The sequence below is a fragment of the Penicillium bovifimosum genome (genome assembly GCF_028826915.1).
Source record: "Penicillium bovifimosum strain IBT 22155 chromosome Unknown utg000008l_segment0_segment0, whole genome shotgun sequence".
Taxonomy (NCBI): domain Eukaryota; kingdom Fungi; phylum Ascomycota; class Eurotiomycetes; order Eurotiales; family Aspergillaceae; genus Penicillium; species Penicillium bovifimosum.
This window is the reverse complement of record NW_026622717.1, coordinates 649713-667084: the sequence shown is the minus strand read 5'-3', so window position 1 is coordinate 667084 and position 17372 is coordinate 649713. Positions and strand designations below refer to the sequence as shown.

The following is a 17372-nucleotide window of genomic DNA, read 5'->3' as shown; positions in this document are numbered from 1 at the left end:
AGGACGGGAAAAACAAATACAAAGGAAGCAAGGTGACTGATTGGCCATCACCATGGGCTCAAAGAGGAGAACAGACGCCGCGTGGCGATCCACGAGGTTCAATGGGCCACTTTGGCCACTGAAAGGCCTCAACGGGCTTCTTCTCCTCGCTTGGCCGGGAATCGGCTCCGTTGACTAGGTTGGGCCTCGACCTTGGGAAGTACCTATGAAAGCTCCACTGCTCGGCTATTGTATCCCGTGATTATTGTGGGGAGACGGCTAATTTAAATGACAGGACGTTAGGTAGAGGTTATGTTCTTTTGCTGTTCACTTCAGGACAAGCTGAAAAAATACGGAGTAGGGCTTGGAAGAATAGACCTCCAATGCTGTAAGCCTCATCTAAACATCCAGGGCGAGATACCTCGGCGTCCTTTTTGGAATTATTTGAGGCAAATGGCTCGTCAGGGCGTCAGGTTGTCAGTTTATTTAACTAGTTATTTAGCCCTGGCACTAACTAGTTGGGGGTATCATGTGGAGCAGGCCCTTCATCTGAGGCCGGCATAAGCATGTTGTTTTGACCCAGCCAGGAGATCACTTCCATTGCCCGCTGGTTGTCCTCTTCCTTCTGTTGGTCCAGCAACTAATCCGAGTTAGAAATTTCAATAGGAGCCGCGACATCAAGTAAGAACTTACAGCTTGGTAGAGTCCCTTGCGTTTGGTATCTTTATCTTTCTTCTCAGTCGGCTTGGCCTTTGCCTTGGGATTACGGTCGGAAGTCTCATTATCGTGGAGGAATTTGCACTGGTCGCCGCGGTTGCAGAGCCCGTTGCGCGCAAAATAGCGACATACCATCCTTTTGCCTTCGCGGGGCGGGGGAGGCACTCGCTCTGGTCCTGTACGACGTGAAGTTGCTTGTTCTGGCGCGTCGTCGCTGTCGCTGTCGGAATCTGAGCCGGAACCGCTCGAAGAGGTCCAGTCACTGCCGTGATTGGACGCAAGGTCCATAGCAACATCTAACTCATTGTAGGAGGGGACCTCAGGTTTGACTGTGTGTTCTGGTTCAATTTGGTTCTCTGGATTAGAGGTGTCGGGCAGTGTGTCAGGCACATGAGGCTCAGGCTTGATGACAGGCCCCGGTTCTTCGCGTTCGGGTTGAATGTCTGGAAGTGGTTCCTGGGGCTCAGCCTCCATGACAGCCCCTGGGGTTGAGTCTTCGCGTTTCGGCTCAGTGGCGGACTCCAGCGCCGAGTCGTTGTGCTTCACTTGTGTATCTTGGGCAGTAGCGTTCTTCTGGTCAGACCCTGCACTTAGGCTCAATGCCTCTTTCTCCTTCTTTAGGGCTTCCAATCGGAGACGAGCAGCCTCAGTCTCAGCCATGGCTTTCAGAATCCGTTGCTCCTCTCGTTCAAGGTCGCGCTGGATAGTCTCTCTGCGCTGAGCATCCGTCACCGGCTCAGCAGCAGAACTTGCGATCGGTTCATTTTGTTTTTGTCCATGATCTTTTCGCTTCTTCTGCTGTTCCTTGTTCTTTTCTTGACGCACTGCTGCCCGGGCTTTGCTGGCTTCTTCCATAACCTTCTTCTTTTCTTCAATCCGAGCTTGGGTGGGGAATCTCTTCTTGCGCTCCGCAATCCAAGCAGCAATATCCGATGCCGATTCTAATTTAGAAGTTTTTCCTTTGTAAGACACCTCAAGAGGTGCCTTTTCAGACACACTCTGCGCCAGCTTGGACTCTTCATCCTCAGCCCCCTCATCCTCACTGGACTCTTGGTCATTGGCATGAGGGGTCAAACCGAGTTGATTGTGCTTCCGTCTTTTCCTCTTTGCCTTTGAGGCAGCCGCGGCGTCTGCGGGGAGAGGTGGTTTTGATGGCAGAGGGTTCCCAAAGCTTGGCACGGCTGGTGCAGCCGGCGTTCGGGGTGCAGTAGTCTGGGGCTTGCTGAACGCAGATGAATGGTTCCTTTTATGAGGTTGTGAATTGGAATTGTGGTTGTTATGAGGGGGTCGTGGCGCTCGTGCTTTCCCCATTTGGGGTCCCATGTATGAACCGGCACCGTGCATCCCAGGATGCCACGGCGCACCGCCCATTACTGCATGATTACTTGACTGATGAGGTGCCTGTAAACCTTGGGTGTATTGCGCAGGAGGGGTATTGGTGGGCATATGTTGTGGATGACCTGTGGTTCCTGGCTGGGTGTACGGGTATGGAAATGGATGCGGGTGTTGAGAGTGTTGATTGTGTAAATGGCCTTGAGGGGGGACCGACTGGCCGTATTGTTGAGGCTGGAATGAGGACGGAGCCTGAGGGTTCTGGTAGACGGAAGGTTGGCTGTGATGATAGGGTGACGGGGGCATGTAAGGCGCTGTGGGAAGAGCTTGAGGGATATATCCGCCATAATTTGGCTGTGCAACGAGAGGTCCAGGTGCAGAATATGACGGCGCTCTTCCAGTTCTGTTCTGGTGTCCTCCTCCACGGCCTCGGTTACCCTGTCCTCTCCCCCGGCCTCTCTGATCTACACCTCTTCCACCCGAGTACTGTCCATGTCGCACCGGGGGGTTCGCTGACGGTTGGTGGGTGGTCGGCGGGGGCGGAGGGGGAGGTGGAAAGGAAAAGCCCTGAGAGCTCATTTTCAGAGCTTTTGGAGCTTTGGGGAGCCTAGGCTAATGATCAAGTGATCTATATAGCTTCAACTGACTGGTTAAGCTCAACTTTGGAAGCGCGCTGGAAAAACCGAGCACGTGATGAATAGATAACGAGAATTTGGGCTCGATAAGGCACGTGAGACATGCGGAAAGTCTTGGCAGTTTAGAGTCCAGCACGTGACTACGGGAGATCGAGATGGCTGACAGTGGGCTTTTGGCAGAACGTGAAGTAGAAAAAAGTTTTCATATTGTTCACCGTTTGAATAGGCTCAACGGCTTCTTAGGAAAGAGAAGAGGTTTTCTGTCTCTTTCAATTCCCGCTGCAGTCTCTCGCCTTTTCCCCCGTTTCTTCTCATATCTCCATCATCATGTTCATCCTAGTAGGTTTGATGGTCATCCATATAAAGGACGTCAACTAACCCTAGCAGACCACCATCTCAGATTTGATCCAAATTTCACCTCAGGATTTCTCGAAGTTCAGTGCTGTCGCCCTTGAAGACAACATCAACGCAAAATATGCCAACAAGGTGCGTATTGAAGGCTTTTATCAATCTCTGAATGCTCACAATGCTATAGGTCATCCAAAAAATCGGCCTTTGCATAAGCTTCTATGACCTGCTCGAGTCTTCTGATGGACTAATCGGCCATGGCACTGGCCTGGTCAATGTCAATGGTTGGTTGTCGTAACCACGCTTAAGACCAAAATCATTACTGACAACTCCACAGTTAAGTTCCGCATGATTGTATTCCGGCCCTTCAAAGGCGAGATCCTGCTGGGGAAGATTTCCAGTGGCACAGAGCATGGAATCAAGAGTATGTCCTATACAGAAAGGAACCTAGTGGGCATTGAGCACTAAAGGCTAACGATCTTCAGTTGGTCTCGAATTCTTCAATGATATTCTGATCCCACCGCAGATGCTCATGGAGAAGTCTCGATTGTGAGCCAATCCCCGTTTCACTTCACTCAGGATTGTAACATGCTAATGCGTATGACAGCGACTATGCCGAACAGGTATGGATCTGGGAGAGTGAAGGTGGCACAGAGTTCTTCTTCGATGTAGGAGAAGTTGTCCGCTTCCGTGTCGAGTCCGAAGAATGGCATGATCAGATCCCCAATGCACCAGAGCTTGGCGATGAGACCCCGCAGGAGAGGCGGCCTCCTTATTCCATTCTCGTTAGTCTCTTGATATCAAATCTATTGACCCCCGCTGACCATCTTCTAGGGATCAATGCAGATGGGAGGTACGGGACCCATCACGTGGTGGTAGTCCGGATTTGCTGGAATATTGCCTATTCCTGTCTCATGGACAGTTTCCTTGTCGCTTCGTCTGTTGCGGCCCATTATCAAATCTCGCGCATTTTCTTCCCCGCATACATGTTAGATTAGATACCCATACGAATCAATGCAAATGAATACATGAAAGCATGACAACCCAAGTGCCTTCACAATGGTTATGAGAGATTTAGCTGGTACTGAATTCACGGAGTAACAGTTCAGGAAGCTCGTAGTCGATAGCTGCGTAAAACAATGCAAGTATAGTTGTAGATGTGATGCACTGTCGCATTCAAACTAGGACTCTGATCCGCATTCGGCGCCAGCTAACCGACCTAGACACGGACGCATTGACGATCCATTGCTTTCATAGAAAATTAACAAAAGCCACCAGCAGTATATAGCTAATTGCTCAGCTTCATCGTCTTCTAGATAGTTCCCAATATAATCTGACTAAGATGCAATCCGGTAAGATCCGAACAGTCCGACACTCCGAGAGGTCGGAGAACCAAACTGATTCTCCGATCGAGATCCGCGGCGACCGGTGGAGCTCCGCCGGGCTCTCGGCCAGTGATAACAGCGCGAGCCATTGTCCTCGCCCCCTCAGAGGTTGGCAGTACCTAAAACATTCGTTTCTAGAAGAGTTTTCTTTGCAGGTGAATTTTTAAGCACAAAAACAATTGAAAACAGACATTTGCCCCTGTTTTGCGCCATCGTCACCCTTGATTAGCAATCGAAGGCGCAATCCGAGCCTAATTTAAGATTCGCAGTCATACAAAGAGCTGTGATCTCATCTTATCGATAATCATACATACTTCACTTCCTCCCTCGCTCAATTGCGCAGATATTCTTCTCTATACAAAATGGGCTCTACGGAAAATACACACACTACAGAGCGCCGCTTTGGGACACTGGCTGTCCACGCCGGTTCGCCTCATGACCCTGTGACCGGCGCTGTCATTGAGCCGGTATGTGTCGCAGTCTAGGAGACATGTCGAGGCATGATGCTAACAAATACCTTGACTAGATCTCTTTGTCGACCACATATGCTCAGACCAGTGTTGGAAATCCTGTTGGTCTATACGAGTACACACGAAGCTCCAATCCCAACCGGTTAGTTCACCAGTCTTAACCCTTGACACATTGATCAGGTGAACTGATAAGCCATTACTTGCAGTGATAATTTCGAGAAGGCCGTCGCAGCTCTCGAGCACGCAAAATACGCTCTCGCTTATTCTTCTGGCTCCGCCGCTACTGCGAATATCCTCCAATCTCTTGCTGCTGGCTCGCACGTTGTTTCGGTCTCCGATGTTTACGGTGGTACCCACCGATACTTCACCAAGGTTGCTTCGGCGCACGGTGTCCAAGTCACCTTCTCCCCCTCAATTGAGCTGCACGTGGAGCAATTGATCCGTCCCAACGAGACCAAGCTCGTCTGGATCGAAACCCCCTCAAATCCCACTCTCAGCTTGGTGGACATCCGCGCCATTGCCGACATTGCCCACCAACATGGCATCCAGGTCGTCGTCGACAACACTTTCATGAGCCCCTACGTGCAGAATCCCTTGGACCACGGTGCAGACATCGTCGTCCACTCCGTGACAAAGTACATTAACGGCCACTCCGATGTCCTGATGGGCGTTGCCGCCTTCAACTCCGAGAGCCTCAAGGAGCGTCTCGGTTTCCTCCAGAACGCCATTGGTGCCGTGCCCTCGGCATTCGACTGCTGGCTCGCCCACCGCGGTCTCAAGACCCTGCACCTGCGCGCCCGCGAAGCAACCACAAATGCCACAGTTATCGCCAAGGCTCTCGAGGCCTCCCCTCACGTCATCTCGGTCAACTACCCCGGCATCGACTCTCACCCCCAGCGCGCTATTGCCCTTAAGCAGCACCGCCAGGGTATGGGTGGCGGTATGCTCAGCTTCCGCATCAAGGGTGGTCAGCAGGCTGCTCACGACTTCTGCAAATACACCAAGGTCTTCACACTGGCCGAGAGTCTTGGAGGCGTTGAGAGTTTGTGTGAGGTGCCCTCCAGCATGACCCACGCTGGTATCCCCAGGGACCAGCGTGAGGCTGCCGGTGTCTTCGATGACCTTGTGCGTCTCAGCTGTGGTATTGAGGATGCCGTAGATCTGCATGCCGATGTGATTCAGGCCCTTGAGTTGGCTGCTGCACCCCAGAAAGCATAGTCGCCTTCGGGTAGTGATTAATGATATACTAGCTTGCATCTTGTGAGATAAAAGTAGACAGCGTCGTTTTGGAATGACATTATGAGTTCGAGATTCCCATATCATCTCCCTGACATGTACTCTGTAGCCTCTGCCTCTTTAGAACTTCCAGTGAAACGTCGCGAGGTCGCCCTACATACAGTAATTTCAATGCCTGGGGCAGCTATTTGCTTAGTCAGGCTCCCACTGCAATTTTGGTATGAAGATGAGATCAGATCAAAGTGTTTGTGGAAGAACTTTCGAGGATTGATCATTGTATATTTGCCTAGATCTCGCTCCTCGAAAATTCTCCATATTTTGCGCCGGATCTTGTGCAAGTGTCTCTATAATCAGCAATTTTCGACGTATTTTCACCATCCGCAGCATCCACTTCAGAAAACCCACCTACACACAACGGATTGTCTTGCAAGAAGACAGCAATTAGACCCACGTGAAAATGGCGTTCAGCTTCGGTTTCTCTGGAGATGATATTGACATCGATGATTCAGAAATCAATAATGATATCTCTGTGCCGTCGCAACAAGCTACGAGCAATTCTCTTCCCGAGCTCATCAAAGCGAAGAAACATGATATGCATGAATGGGTAAGTAAACCATCAACGGCTTCCTTCTTGTTTAATCATGCGTATTGAAGATTCGCTCTTATGATGAATGTTATGGGTTAGCGAGTATACTCCCAATCCCACGTAGGGTCAATGAGATCTCGCGCTCTACTGGCAACAAGAGCATGAATTGATCACTTTGCTCTACCTTGTCAAACCCAAAGAGGACCGAATCTAACCAAGATTCCAGCTTGCAATCCTCCCCTCCCAAATCTTCTACAATAAGCTTCCAATCAGTGATACATTGACCATCGCTCGGCGAGAGATCTTCGACATTCGTACCCAGCTCATGGCCGAAGACAGCGCAGGCCATGATAACGAACAACTGATCTCCGGCATCGAAAAGGGCGACATCACGCCCAATTTCTACGAGGGTGGTTTCAAAACCTGGGAATGTGCCCTGGATCTAGCGAAGCTCTCTCTCGACGAGGAGATCCTTAACGAAGCCCCCGAGAGTCCAGTGGACATTCACATAATCGAGGTATGCCATTACGATCATGAAATCATGGAAGCCAATTCCTCATAAGTACCTAGAACAGGCTAACATACATGAAACAGCTTGGTGCAGGAACAGCAGTCCCATCATTGACACTGTTCGCCCGTCTACTGAGTCAAGCCCGACCCGGGCAAAGTCAACGGAAGACTTTCTTTACTTTTGCAGACTACAACTCAGATGTACTTCGTCTAGTCACGCTGCCAAATCTCCTTTTGACGTGGCACAATGCCCGCTCACAAACGACTGTGTCGGCCAACTCATCTGCGCCAGACCAGGAAGAAGAACTGGACATCACGCCTGAACTGGTTCAGGATTTCATTAATGATCTTGCTCAGTGTGGGATCTTCGTTGAGTTTATTTCTGGCGCCTGGTCGCCTGAATTTGTGGATTTGGTCTTCTCATCCAGTGATAGTGCTCGCAAAGTTCTTGTACTTGCCAGTGAGACGATCTACTCGCCCGCGTCGTTGATGGCATTCTCCGAGACGCTTTTGGCGCTGCTGCGCCGCTCGAACACTGCATCTGCGAGAAGTCGGGCTCTGATTGCGGCGAAGAAGGTTTATTTCGGAGTTGGTGGTGGTGTTGATGAGTTCCTTGGTGTTCTAGGGCAACTTTGTGTCAACGAGCTCGACGTGCAGCAGAAAATGAACGTCCAGTCGGAGGGTGTGGGCAGAGTAGTATTGGAGGTAGTACCCTCCACCGGGCCTTAGGGCAAAAACAAAAGAGAATCCAATTATCAAGCGCTGGATTGAACGTCAAGTCCCAACGTATATGTACATGATTTTTCCTCCACACATGTCTATTGAAGACGGCGAACCAAAGAAAAAGACAGACCACCAATCTAATCATAGAGCGACACCACCTTGCCGTCCTTCATGCGCGCAACCCGAGCCTCCTCAAGCTCCTGGTTCTTGCGGTTGTAGTGAGCCACGACATGGCTCAGGTCGGCCTGCGAACCGGGAGAAACGTTGTAAGGCGAGCCGGAGTTCATCATCCTGCGAGCGAAAAAAAGGTCCAATTAGCACGACCCAAAGAAGAGTTATGTCCAGAGTCTTCAAGTCACATACTCGGTCTGTCGGAGGCTGTATGCCTCGGGGGGTCCCTGACTACCGAGCAAGTGGCGGTCAGAAGCAGCCTTCTCCATGATAGCGGTGTGGATAGCATTGCGCTGCTCGAAGACCTCCTGGTCCGGCGTGAGCTTGGCGATGAGGCCGGAGATCCAGGACGGGGAGCCGGATTCCTCGTTGGACTTGCTGATGCGGTAGAGGATGTAGGCGGAGGCCATGGAGCCGACGGTGACGTAGAAGCTGCGCTGTTAAGTGGACATGCGTGGGTTAGCTAGCTGGTCGGGAGGGCCATTGAGCCACTGCTTCCAGATTCGGGATCTGGTCGCGCGGTCGGCGGGGGAGAGAAGCTTACGCCGAAGCCTTCGTTCACGGGCTCGTGAGCGGCGTGGGAGCCCCAGCGGCGCTGGGTGCGCAGCAGCTGCCGCGTGGAGGTAGCAGATCGTCTGGCAGCGAACATTGTGTGGAGGGAAAGCAATTGGTGGTGATTCGATGACCCTTTGATGAGCAGTGATAGGGCGAGGTGGAAAGCGAAAGTCGATGGCACGTGATTACCGTATTGGGTTTAGGGTCATTTATGAACATTCAACAGACAGCGTCATTTCAATGTTGACTTCTAAGATTCTCCTTGACTGCTCCATAGTTAAGGATTCTTTATGGTCTTCTAGTTCCTCTGGTCTCTATCTCAGTGACCCATTTCTACAAATTTTATTCCATGTCAGCCTAATATACCAGGCTACCAGCTGTATACTACACAGTTCATACGCTGTACTCATACCCCGTCGACTCCCGAGTAGCACCGATAAAAAGAAAAAGTCCCAGAATCCAACTGCAGCCCAACTTTGACAATCGTATTATGTCCAATATGCACCTGTGTGGAATGGGGCATATGTTCCCAACCTCATCTAGTAACCGAGGTGTGTTGTTCGATGCCAGCCTCACTATTATTTACTCTCCCTCACTCTTCTGGACTTCGCATCCCCCTCGTTGGGCAACATAACTCCAATGGATATATCGCCTCCTTCTAATAGACCAATCCATGCGAATTAGTGTCTGGCTCTCAATTGAACATGTCAGCTTGTCGGTGTCGCATACCCCCACCAACCTTGTACATAGCTCCTAGCCCGAACCCACATTGATGCCCAATGCCATGGCGTCCTCCAACTGGTCTCGCTTCGGTTCAGAATGGAATGTGTGGATTGATATCTTCTTTGTGTCCTGATATTCGCCCCGATATTCCCCCCAACCCACGCGATCATTCGCTAGGCCACACATTGGGGCAAGTGGATGGGTATCAACACGCTAAGGGTCGGTCCGCTATTGTACCTCGACGGCTAATTTTCGAGTCTAGATATTTTTTTTCTCTCGGGTTTTGCTTTTCTTTTCCTTTTTCCTTTCTTTAACATCTCTGAATGGAATTGCTATCTGGACTCGTTCAAATTGTCGAGTGTCGTGGATCTTCATTTGCGCCCACTCAAAAGAGTCTCAGCTCCCTGCCCGATCAAGGCTACCCTTCATGCTTCTATACATTTCGCGCCATTATCCCTCCTGTGATAGTCAATTTTTGAGCTATATTTGAAGCATCGCCAGGGCTGCAAATGTACAGTGCAGTATACCATGAAACTTATGATCGGACTATTACTCATGCTTCATTTAGCACATTGATCCTATTGGTAACACGTCTCGCAAAGACAAGAACACTTGGGCACTCATCACTCCACCGCAATGGCTGCGGGCAGCAAGAAAAGCAAGGCCAAGGACAAGAATGGCAAGGCCGCGGCCAAACAGAAGAATAAGAAGGGCAAGAGCCCAGAGGTCACAGAACCTCAACCAACTACGACGGAGACTCCTGCTCCTGGTAGCCCTGTACTTACGGCGCAGACAGCAGAGCAAGACAAAGACCAGTCAGTACCTGCTGCTGAACCACCTGTCGAAGTCGAGGCACCACCGTCTGTACCAGCATCCGAGGTGGTCGACGAGAATACTACACCTCAAGCCAACCCCGATCCAGTCGCAGATCAGCCATCAACTGTTCTCGACAAGCCTGTATCAGCTTACGAAGAATTTGGCAACGACACTGCACCCCAAGACGTCTCCAATCCTGTTGTGGACAAGCAATCACCTGTGGCCGAGAACCCGGTATCAGCCTACGAGGTTTTCGACCACGACACTGCACCCCAAGAAGCCTCCAACCCTGTCGTGGAAGAGCCAGCACCGCCAGTCGGAAATCCCGTATCAGCCTACGAGGTGCTTGACCACAAGCCTACATCCGAAGAAGTGCCCAACCCTCTCGCAGATCATTCGTCGCCTCTAGTCGACAAGCCTCTCGACGAAGAGCTACATTTGGACGAGCCAAGCTCGACTCAAACTCCAATCGAGCACGTCGAAGTCAAGGAACCGACCCTACAGGCGCCCATTTTGGCCCAGTCTCCAGTTGAGGACGCAGAAGCAAAAGAAGAACAGCCTGACCAGACTACGCAAGTCGATCCACAGCAAGACAGACCCTCCGAAGAAACGACAACTGTGGTCTCGCAACCACCGGCCAACCCATTCTCCCCTGTCGCCGCTGGTGTGCCGTTGCCCTCGCCCTCATTGACCGAGGCACGGTTTATGTCAAGCCCTTCCCAAGATAACCAGCTTTATCATCCTGCACCATCAGCGTATTCTCCATACGCCTCACCAAATACCTACGCTTCGCCAAATCCCTACGCCTCCCCGAATCCCTACACCTCACCGAACCCCTACTCGGCACCCAATCCGTACTCAGCACCAGCCCATTACGCCTCTCCAAGCGCCTACGCTTCGCCAGTGCCGTACGCTGCCTCGCCAGTGGCAACCTCTTACGTTTCGCCAAACGCGTACGCTTCACCGGTACCACACTCTGCATATTACGCTGGTTCCTACGCTGGTTCCTACGCTGGTTCCTACGCTGGTTCTCCGGTGCCATACACTTCACCTGCTGCGTACGCCGGCTCCCCAGCGCCTTACGCCTCACCAATACCCTACAGTTTACCCGGACCTTACGCCGGTTCACCAGTGCCCCACGCCTCATCAGTAGGCTATACTGCCTCGCCAGTGCCCAAAGTCAGCAGCCCACTTGCACATTCCCATCGGCCCCAAATGTCTCCCACTATGTCCCCTACTGCAACTCCTCCTCCCCAGGATCCCCCTGCTGCGCCAATGGCCCCTCCAGCAGCACCTCCTTCCACCGCTCCAAGTGTCCCGACTGCCTACGAAACCCCCGTCATGACCTCTGCCAGAATGGTGTCTCCTTATGCGCCCTACTCCCCCCATCATGCAGCGGATGCTCATTACATGCAACGAAGCTACAGCATGCAGGATCAACAATATGCGGCATCATACCAGGCCCTGCAAAACCTTTCCATGGGTCAACCTTATGACAATGGCTCTCCCCCAGAAGGAGATAGCGAGCACATTGAACTTCTCCAACGCATCCAGTCGGCCCTTCCAGACATCAACCGTCTCCTGCATGGGTTCCGCACTACCCACAGCAAGCTCTCGACCCGAGAGGCTGAGATGAAACATATCGGGAGCCAGCATGAACAGGCATTAATGCATAAGGACTACTACATTGAAGCTCTGCAAGCCCAGATGAAGAAGACCGCCAATGAGAGCGCCGAAGAAGCCTCCAAATTGAAGCACACCATAAACGAATTGCGCCTGGAACTTGGAGACCTGCAAGAGAAGCAAAAAGATCTTGAGGACGGACTCGTTAATCACCAGAAGACCAACGAGGAGCTGACGCAGTCCAAGGTCGAGCTCGAAGACCAAATCAACAAGCTGAATGATAGCATCAAAGAGGCGACAGAGGCCCACGAGAAAGAGCTGGTGTCTCGGAAGAATGAACAGGAAAGGGCTCTTGAGGTACAGAAACAGGAGCTCACTGAGTTGTTTGAGGAGATCAAGAGCGAAGACGAGAAGACAGCTGCAGAGAACCTGGAGGCTCGCGAAAAGGAACTTCGTGACGAGCATGAAGCCAAGAAGATCGAATGGGAGAAGGAGAAGACCCAAATGCGGGAATCATTCGAAACCCAGAGCACTGAGTTAGAAGCCACCAAGACAGAGGTGGCATCCCAGATTGCCGCCTTGGAATCCAAAGAGACCGAGCTGCAAGCCAAACTAGCCGAGCTCACATCTGTACGCGAGGAACTGACAGCGAGGTTGGCTGAACTGGAAGCTTCACGAAACGAGCTGGAGGAAGCCAACCGAAGGCATACCCAAGAATCTGAACAACTTCGACAAGGCCATGCCGGTGAATTGGAAAACCTGCGACAATCCCATGATGAGCATCTCGCTGCTGCTACCAAGGAAATGCACGAGAAGATTGCAGCTATCGAGACACATTTCAACGAGAAAGAACAGCTTTGGGCCAAAGAACGCGCCGCTATTGAGAAGTACCTCGCCGAGAAGGAAAGCGAACTCGCCAGTGCTGAACGAGAGAAGGAAAAGTTGGAGGAGGAAGGAATCATCAAAGAGCAGCATCTTCAACGCGCAGTTGACGGAATGCGAATGACCATCGATAATCTGGGTGGAGATTGCGACAGACTGAGAAAGACATTGCTCAGTCTGGGAGAGGCCACTGACCTCAGAAACACCAAGGGCGATCAATTCTTGTAAGTGATCTCTGAAGCCCTATGGATTGCTACTTGCATACTTTGTTTCTCTGTGTTTTCCCGTCTTCCTCGAAGACACGCCATTCATTCTACATTTCCTTTGTCAAAAACCTGCATTTTGTTTTGATCCTGCATCAGCGATACATTCTCTTATAGACTCTCATGTTGATAACGAAAACAATGGACAACGAATCTGATGAACCCCATTCACATAGTTCGGACTGCTTCACGGAACTCTCCCAGCTCATCCACGATCTCTCCCTTGAACACTTCAGCTACCTCCCCATCGACCCCCCAAAAGACATTCTCTCCAAGATCCCCTCCGAACTGCCCCCCTTCCTCGACAACACCCCAGCCTCCCGCGACCTCCGCTGCGCCTACATCCAACACATAATCTCCAAAACCCTAACCTTCCGCGTCTTCCAACCCTTCCTCTTCACCCTGGGCCGACGCTACGACAAAGCCGACACCTTCTTCCAAATGCTGTCCATGGACATCCGACGCAAATCCGTCCGCCGCGAAGCCTTCTGGCGCCAACAAACCCTAAAAGCAGCCTACACAACCTCCGACGCCAAACAATCCATCAACGTCGCTGCCGCAGTCATCGTCGACGAAATCATCGACCACATCAAGCACTTCGCAGACCCGAAGCATCTAGACTCCCTCCTAACCGGCGTTCGCAAAATCGTCAAACTGGCTGCCGAAACTTGGAGACACGCTCGCGTTGAACGGGAGCTTGTTATCGCTAGCTTCCCGGCCCCGGACGCGGAGAGCGTCTCCAATGAGGGCTGGCTTGAGTATGCGGCTAATGGGGAGCTGAAGAAGGTTGGCGGTGGTAATGAGCCTACTCGTCATGTTGTGCTGCGCACGTTCCCGCGTATCATGCGTGAGGCGGCGCATGAGGACTTTGCTACTGACGAGGAGAAGGTGTCTTCTTGTACTTATTCGCAGGGTGTGGTGCTGTACTCGGATTCGGCGGTTGTTATGGGGAGGCTGCAGGAGTTGGCGAAGAGGTCGACGGACTGTCTTGTTGCTGAGCAGGGGCAGACGTCGCCTGCTAGAAGGGGGGTTGAGAAGTTGGCTATTGATGTGCAGACGCCCAAGGTTATGACTGTTAGGTCTGCTCCTACGAGTCCTGGGACTAAGGGTCAGTTTATGAGGATGTGATTGGAGTTTTGTTTTGGGGTTGGGGTATACTGTTCTTATATAGCGTCTGAGCCTTATTTTCCTTTGTCTTTCATTCGTTTCTTTTCTTTTCAGCTTTTCTTTTGTTTGCGCATTTTGTTTTAAGACTATATTGGACGTTCTAGCGGATTTCCATGCGTTTGATGCTTGTCATGTAGGTTGTTTTGTTGTCTGGCATTTACAGGTTCCATTGTTTGGAGAATACAGGGCATGTAGGTAACGGCAGCGATGTTAGCGAGATGAAGAATTGGAATATTGTCTTTTTACCTGCATCCATCTCATAGTAACCTTACAGTAGAAGTAGTATCTTCGTATTCGTCAACGTATGAGTAGCATATGTAACAAACTAATTAGATCTAGTAGCAGTCTGCATATTGCTGCCTATATGGATATAAAAAGGAACCACTAGAGCTTGGCTTCAGTTCCAATTACGTTCCGACGCATTTGTGGCGACGAAACATCATCGGGCACAGGAGCTGCCGCGCTCTGGAAGAGCTTCCGGCCAACAGCATCAGACATGGTGAGAACGCGCGAGGAGACCGTTGCACCGTCCCGGCGGTTTTTACTGTAGGAGGTTAGTCAAGTCATGCATTGAGAGAAGTGGTGCTGGGAAAGTTGCTCACCCTTCGCGGCGAGACTGGGCAATCAATTCGGTAAAGTCCCATAGTCGGCCGCCTTCCAGGACCCTTCCAGTGGCTTCGTCGCGCTGGGGTGCCCATTCAGGAGCCAGTCGGAGAGATTGACCGGCACGTGATGCTTTGGATTTCGCAACGAGGATTATACCCTCTTCTTCGAAGCGTTGGTATGAGTTCTTGAGGGTCTCTTTGTTGACTGCCTCGAAGTATGAGAGGTCGCCTTGGTGGTATAGCGTTTTACCGAGCTGCGGAGTGTTAGTGGCAACGAAATGCTCGCATTCAAGTAGAAACACTTACTAACTGAGCACTATCCTGTGCTTTCTTCGAGTCGATCCAAACCTCCTTTGGGCTATCAAGAGGTGGTGTCAGGCCAAGAAGAGACACGGCGCCTAGCCAAGAGGCCTCGATGAAAGGCCAGATGAGGAAGCAATAGAAGTCATAGTTCTCCCGACCACATAGGCGTTCGGTCTCGCTCAACTCAACATACATCGGCGTGTTGGATTCATCGCGAGTGATTTTGATCACATCGTCTTTTTCCAACCCGCGCAAAGTGTTTTCGAGATTGCTGGCAAATCCCTCTGGCGGGAAAATGAATTCACCACGGAAGAGTTGTGACAGGAATGAGACCTGTTTCTGTAAACCTTCGTAGGTGATTCGCTGATTGGTGGGTCCACCGCCTTGCTTGATCTTTGTATACATAGCAGCAGAGACCAGTGCTTCAGTGATGAAGAGGTGAATGAGCATATTGCGGTAGAAGGAGAGTTGGAACCGATCCACCGCATAGTATGTTGGCTCGACTAGCCCTGAGATACAACCAACAAGCTTGGGCCCTAGCACTTCCAGTGCGCGGTCAACCACCGTCTCCGTTGGTGAGCGATAGAAGTGTGCTACTCTGCCACCCTTGGCGCGTACTCGCTCGCACAGCCATTCCAATCGGCGGACTAGCTCGGCCTTTCCGACACCACGGCCGCGCAAGGTCAGAAGGACAGTTCCAACAAGGGCGGTTGGCATCATCACAGATACATCGTTGATATCGGAGAGGACCCGATAACCTAATGTTCGAAGGATGCGGCCTCGGTCCGTGTAGCTAAGCTTGTTATTAATGTCGGTGCTAGGGAGATCCAGGCGCGACAACTGCTGCTCGATGAATTCTCGAAGACTCCATGGCTCATGGAACCGAACATCCACTCGGCCAAGTTTAAGGGACAAGACCGAAGACGAAGAAAGGAAATCAGCCAAATTCTCCTTTGGCTTCGGCTGTCCGAGTAACTCGCTGATATATGACCTATAGAATCGATCAGTAAGGGTAACCAGGGAATCAATAGTACAGTGGGGCATCGTACTCAGTTTCAATAACCTTGTCGTATTGAGTGCTGACAGGGCAGATAACGAGATCTTCCACTCGACCTGACAGGATACTGTCCATGATGAAGTTCAAAATTCCAAACTTGGGGGAAAGCAGCTTTCCAGTTCTAGAACGACCGCCTTCAATGAAGCATTGGAAGTTGAAACCTTGTTGAAGGAGAGTATCGATATAGGCTTGAACAACAGTTTGATATAAGGGGTCATTTCCAAAGCTGCGTCGAATCCACATAGCTCCTGCATAGCATTAGTTAAATCCTTAAGCCACGACAAGGCGTAGCTTACCTGCGTGTTGTAAGAAAGCGCCCAGCAACGGTATATTCAAATTGTCGCCCGCGACAATGACAGGCAGAGAAATGCCGAGACGATAACAAATAAGTTGCAAAGAGACGTAATCCACATGGGACTTATGGCAAGGCAAGAAGACGATTGACTGCTTCTTCTTGGCGGCAGTTTCGGCTACTGATCGTAACCGCAAGACCTCTTCGCTGGACACATGAATGCCTAGGAGGAATAGAGTTAGCATTGAATTGAGATAGGACAGAACTCGTCAATGAAGAATACCTTGATGATAGGCACGAGTCAAAAGTTGCGTGCATCCATAATAAGCGCTCCGAATAAACCTCTTGCTTTCCATTTTGCAGATCATGTTCTCCATCATCGTGTCCACGACCTCCCGAAGGTTGTCTTCAATCTCGGTTTTGCGACGTGCGCGCTTTTCGTCCAGCGTTGTGCCTTCCTTGATTGCCAACAGTCCTTCGTTTTCTTCGACAATTAGACGACGATTGGCCAGTTCCGTGACCTTACTTTGCAAGAGCGGACTCGCGAAGATCATGTTCTTCATTCTTTCGGAGAAGCCAGGATAGAAGATCGGTTGACCAATGGGCTCATCATATGCACGCCAGCCCGTACCGGACATGTACAGGCTCACTTCCCGGAGGAAATCCAGGGGGTTCTCGCGGAACCGCGCCATGTGCCTAACCAGGTTGCGTTCGGTATTTTGGTCATCGTGGGACTCAGGACCTCCGGTAAATCCAGAGGGATGAATTGTCACATTTGAGCTGGCGATCTCGAGATCTGGCGCAGAATGGTCATCGATCGGCGGCGACTTGGGAGATGACATATTGTGGGGTAGGCTGAGAGGGCGGTTGTGATTTGAATCGGACCATGCGAGTGTAGCTTAGGGAATATAGAGGGAAAGATGAAGATGGAAAGTTCGGAAATGACAGAACCCCAACCATAGCTCGAGCCCCGAGCTCCCAACAAAGCGGCAAC

At 51.1% G+C, this 17372-nt stretch overlaps 7 protein-coding genes across 7 annotated transcripts; 4 read left to right on the top strand and 3 right to left on the bottom strand.

The window, feature by feature from the left end:
• Window positions 1–493: 493 nt before the first annotated feature.
• On the bottom strand, window positions 494–2607 carry N7515_009934 (CCCH zinc finger protein; the record flags this gene model as incomplete). Its single annotated transcript, XM_056670677.1, has 2 exons — window positions 494–619; window positions 673–2607. 2 exons carry the CDS (start codon window positions 2605–2607, stop codon window positions 494–496), a joined length of 2061 nt encoding a protein of 686 aa, XP_056517050.1.
• Window positions 2608–2990: 383 nt separating this feature from the next.
• Window positions 2991–3890, top strand: N7515_009933 (DNA-directed RNA polymerase III subunit RPC25; the record flags this gene model as incomplete). Its single annotated transcript, XM_056670676.1, has 7 exons — window positions 2991–3002; window positions 3051–3149; window positions 3199–3295; window positions 3349–3435; window positions 3497–3560; window positions 3619–3796; window positions 3846–3890. 7 exons carry the CDS (start codon window positions 2991–2993, stop codon window positions 3888–3890), a joined length of 582 nt encoding a protein of 193 aa, XP_056517049.1.
• An 868-nt stretch (window positions 3891–4758) lies between these two features.
• N7515_009932 (cystathionine gamma-lyase CYS3) lies at window positions 4759–6084 on the top strand (the record flags this gene model as incomplete). Its single annotated transcript, XM_056670675.1, has 3 exons — window positions 4759–4863; window positions 4923–5008; window positions 5073–6084. 3 exons carry the CDS (start codon window positions 4759–4761, stop codon window positions 6082–6084), a joined length of 1203 nt encoding a protein of 400 aa, XP_056517048.1.
• Window positions 6085–6559: 475 nt separating this feature from the next.
• N7515_009931 (protein-histidine N-methyltransferase) lies at window positions 6560–7927 on the top strand (the record flags this gene model as incomplete). The annotated part of the gene is made up of 3 exons (XM_056670674.1): window positions 6560–6706; window positions 6915–7205; window positions 7283–7927. The coding sequence occupies 3 exons, from the start codon at window positions 6560–6562 to the stop codon at window positions 7925–7927; spliced, it is 1083 nt and encodes a 360-aa protein (XP_056517047.1).
• A 131-nt stretch (window positions 7928–8058) lies between these two features.
• On the bottom strand, window positions 8059–8741 carry N7515_009930 (putative NADH-ubiquinone oxidoreductase 178 kDa subunit; the record flags this gene model as incomplete). The annotated part of the gene is made up of 3 exons (XM_056670673.1): window positions 8059–8212; window positions 8285–8529; window positions 8637–8741. 3 exons carry the CDS (start codon window positions 8739–8741, stop codon window positions 8059–8061), a joined length of 504 nt encoding a protein of 167 aa, XP_056517046.1.
• A 1265-nt stretch (window positions 8742–10006) lies between these two features.
• N7515_009929 (uncharacterized protein) lies at window positions 10007–14082 on the top strand (the record flags this gene model as incomplete). Its single annotated transcript, XM_056670672.1, has 2 exons — window positions 10007–12915; window positions 13131–14082. 2 exons carry the CDS (start codon window positions 10007–10009, stop codon window positions 14080–14082), a joined length of 3861 nt encoding a protein of 1286 aa, XP_056517045.1.
• Window positions 14083–14505: 423 nt separating this feature from the next.
• On the bottom strand, window positions 14506–17220 carry N7515_009928 (lysophospholipid acyltransferase family protein; the record flags this gene model as incomplete). The annotated part of the gene is made up of 6 exons (XM_056670671.1): window positions 14506–14665; window positions 14724–14980; window positions 15033–16020; window positions 16079–16334; window positions 16383–16601; window positions 16662–17220. 6 exons carry the CDS (start codon window positions 17218–17220, stop codon window positions 14506–14508), a joined length of 2439 nt encoding a protein of 812 aa, XP_056517044.1.
• Between the last annotated feature and the right edge of the window lie 152 nt (window positions 17221–17372).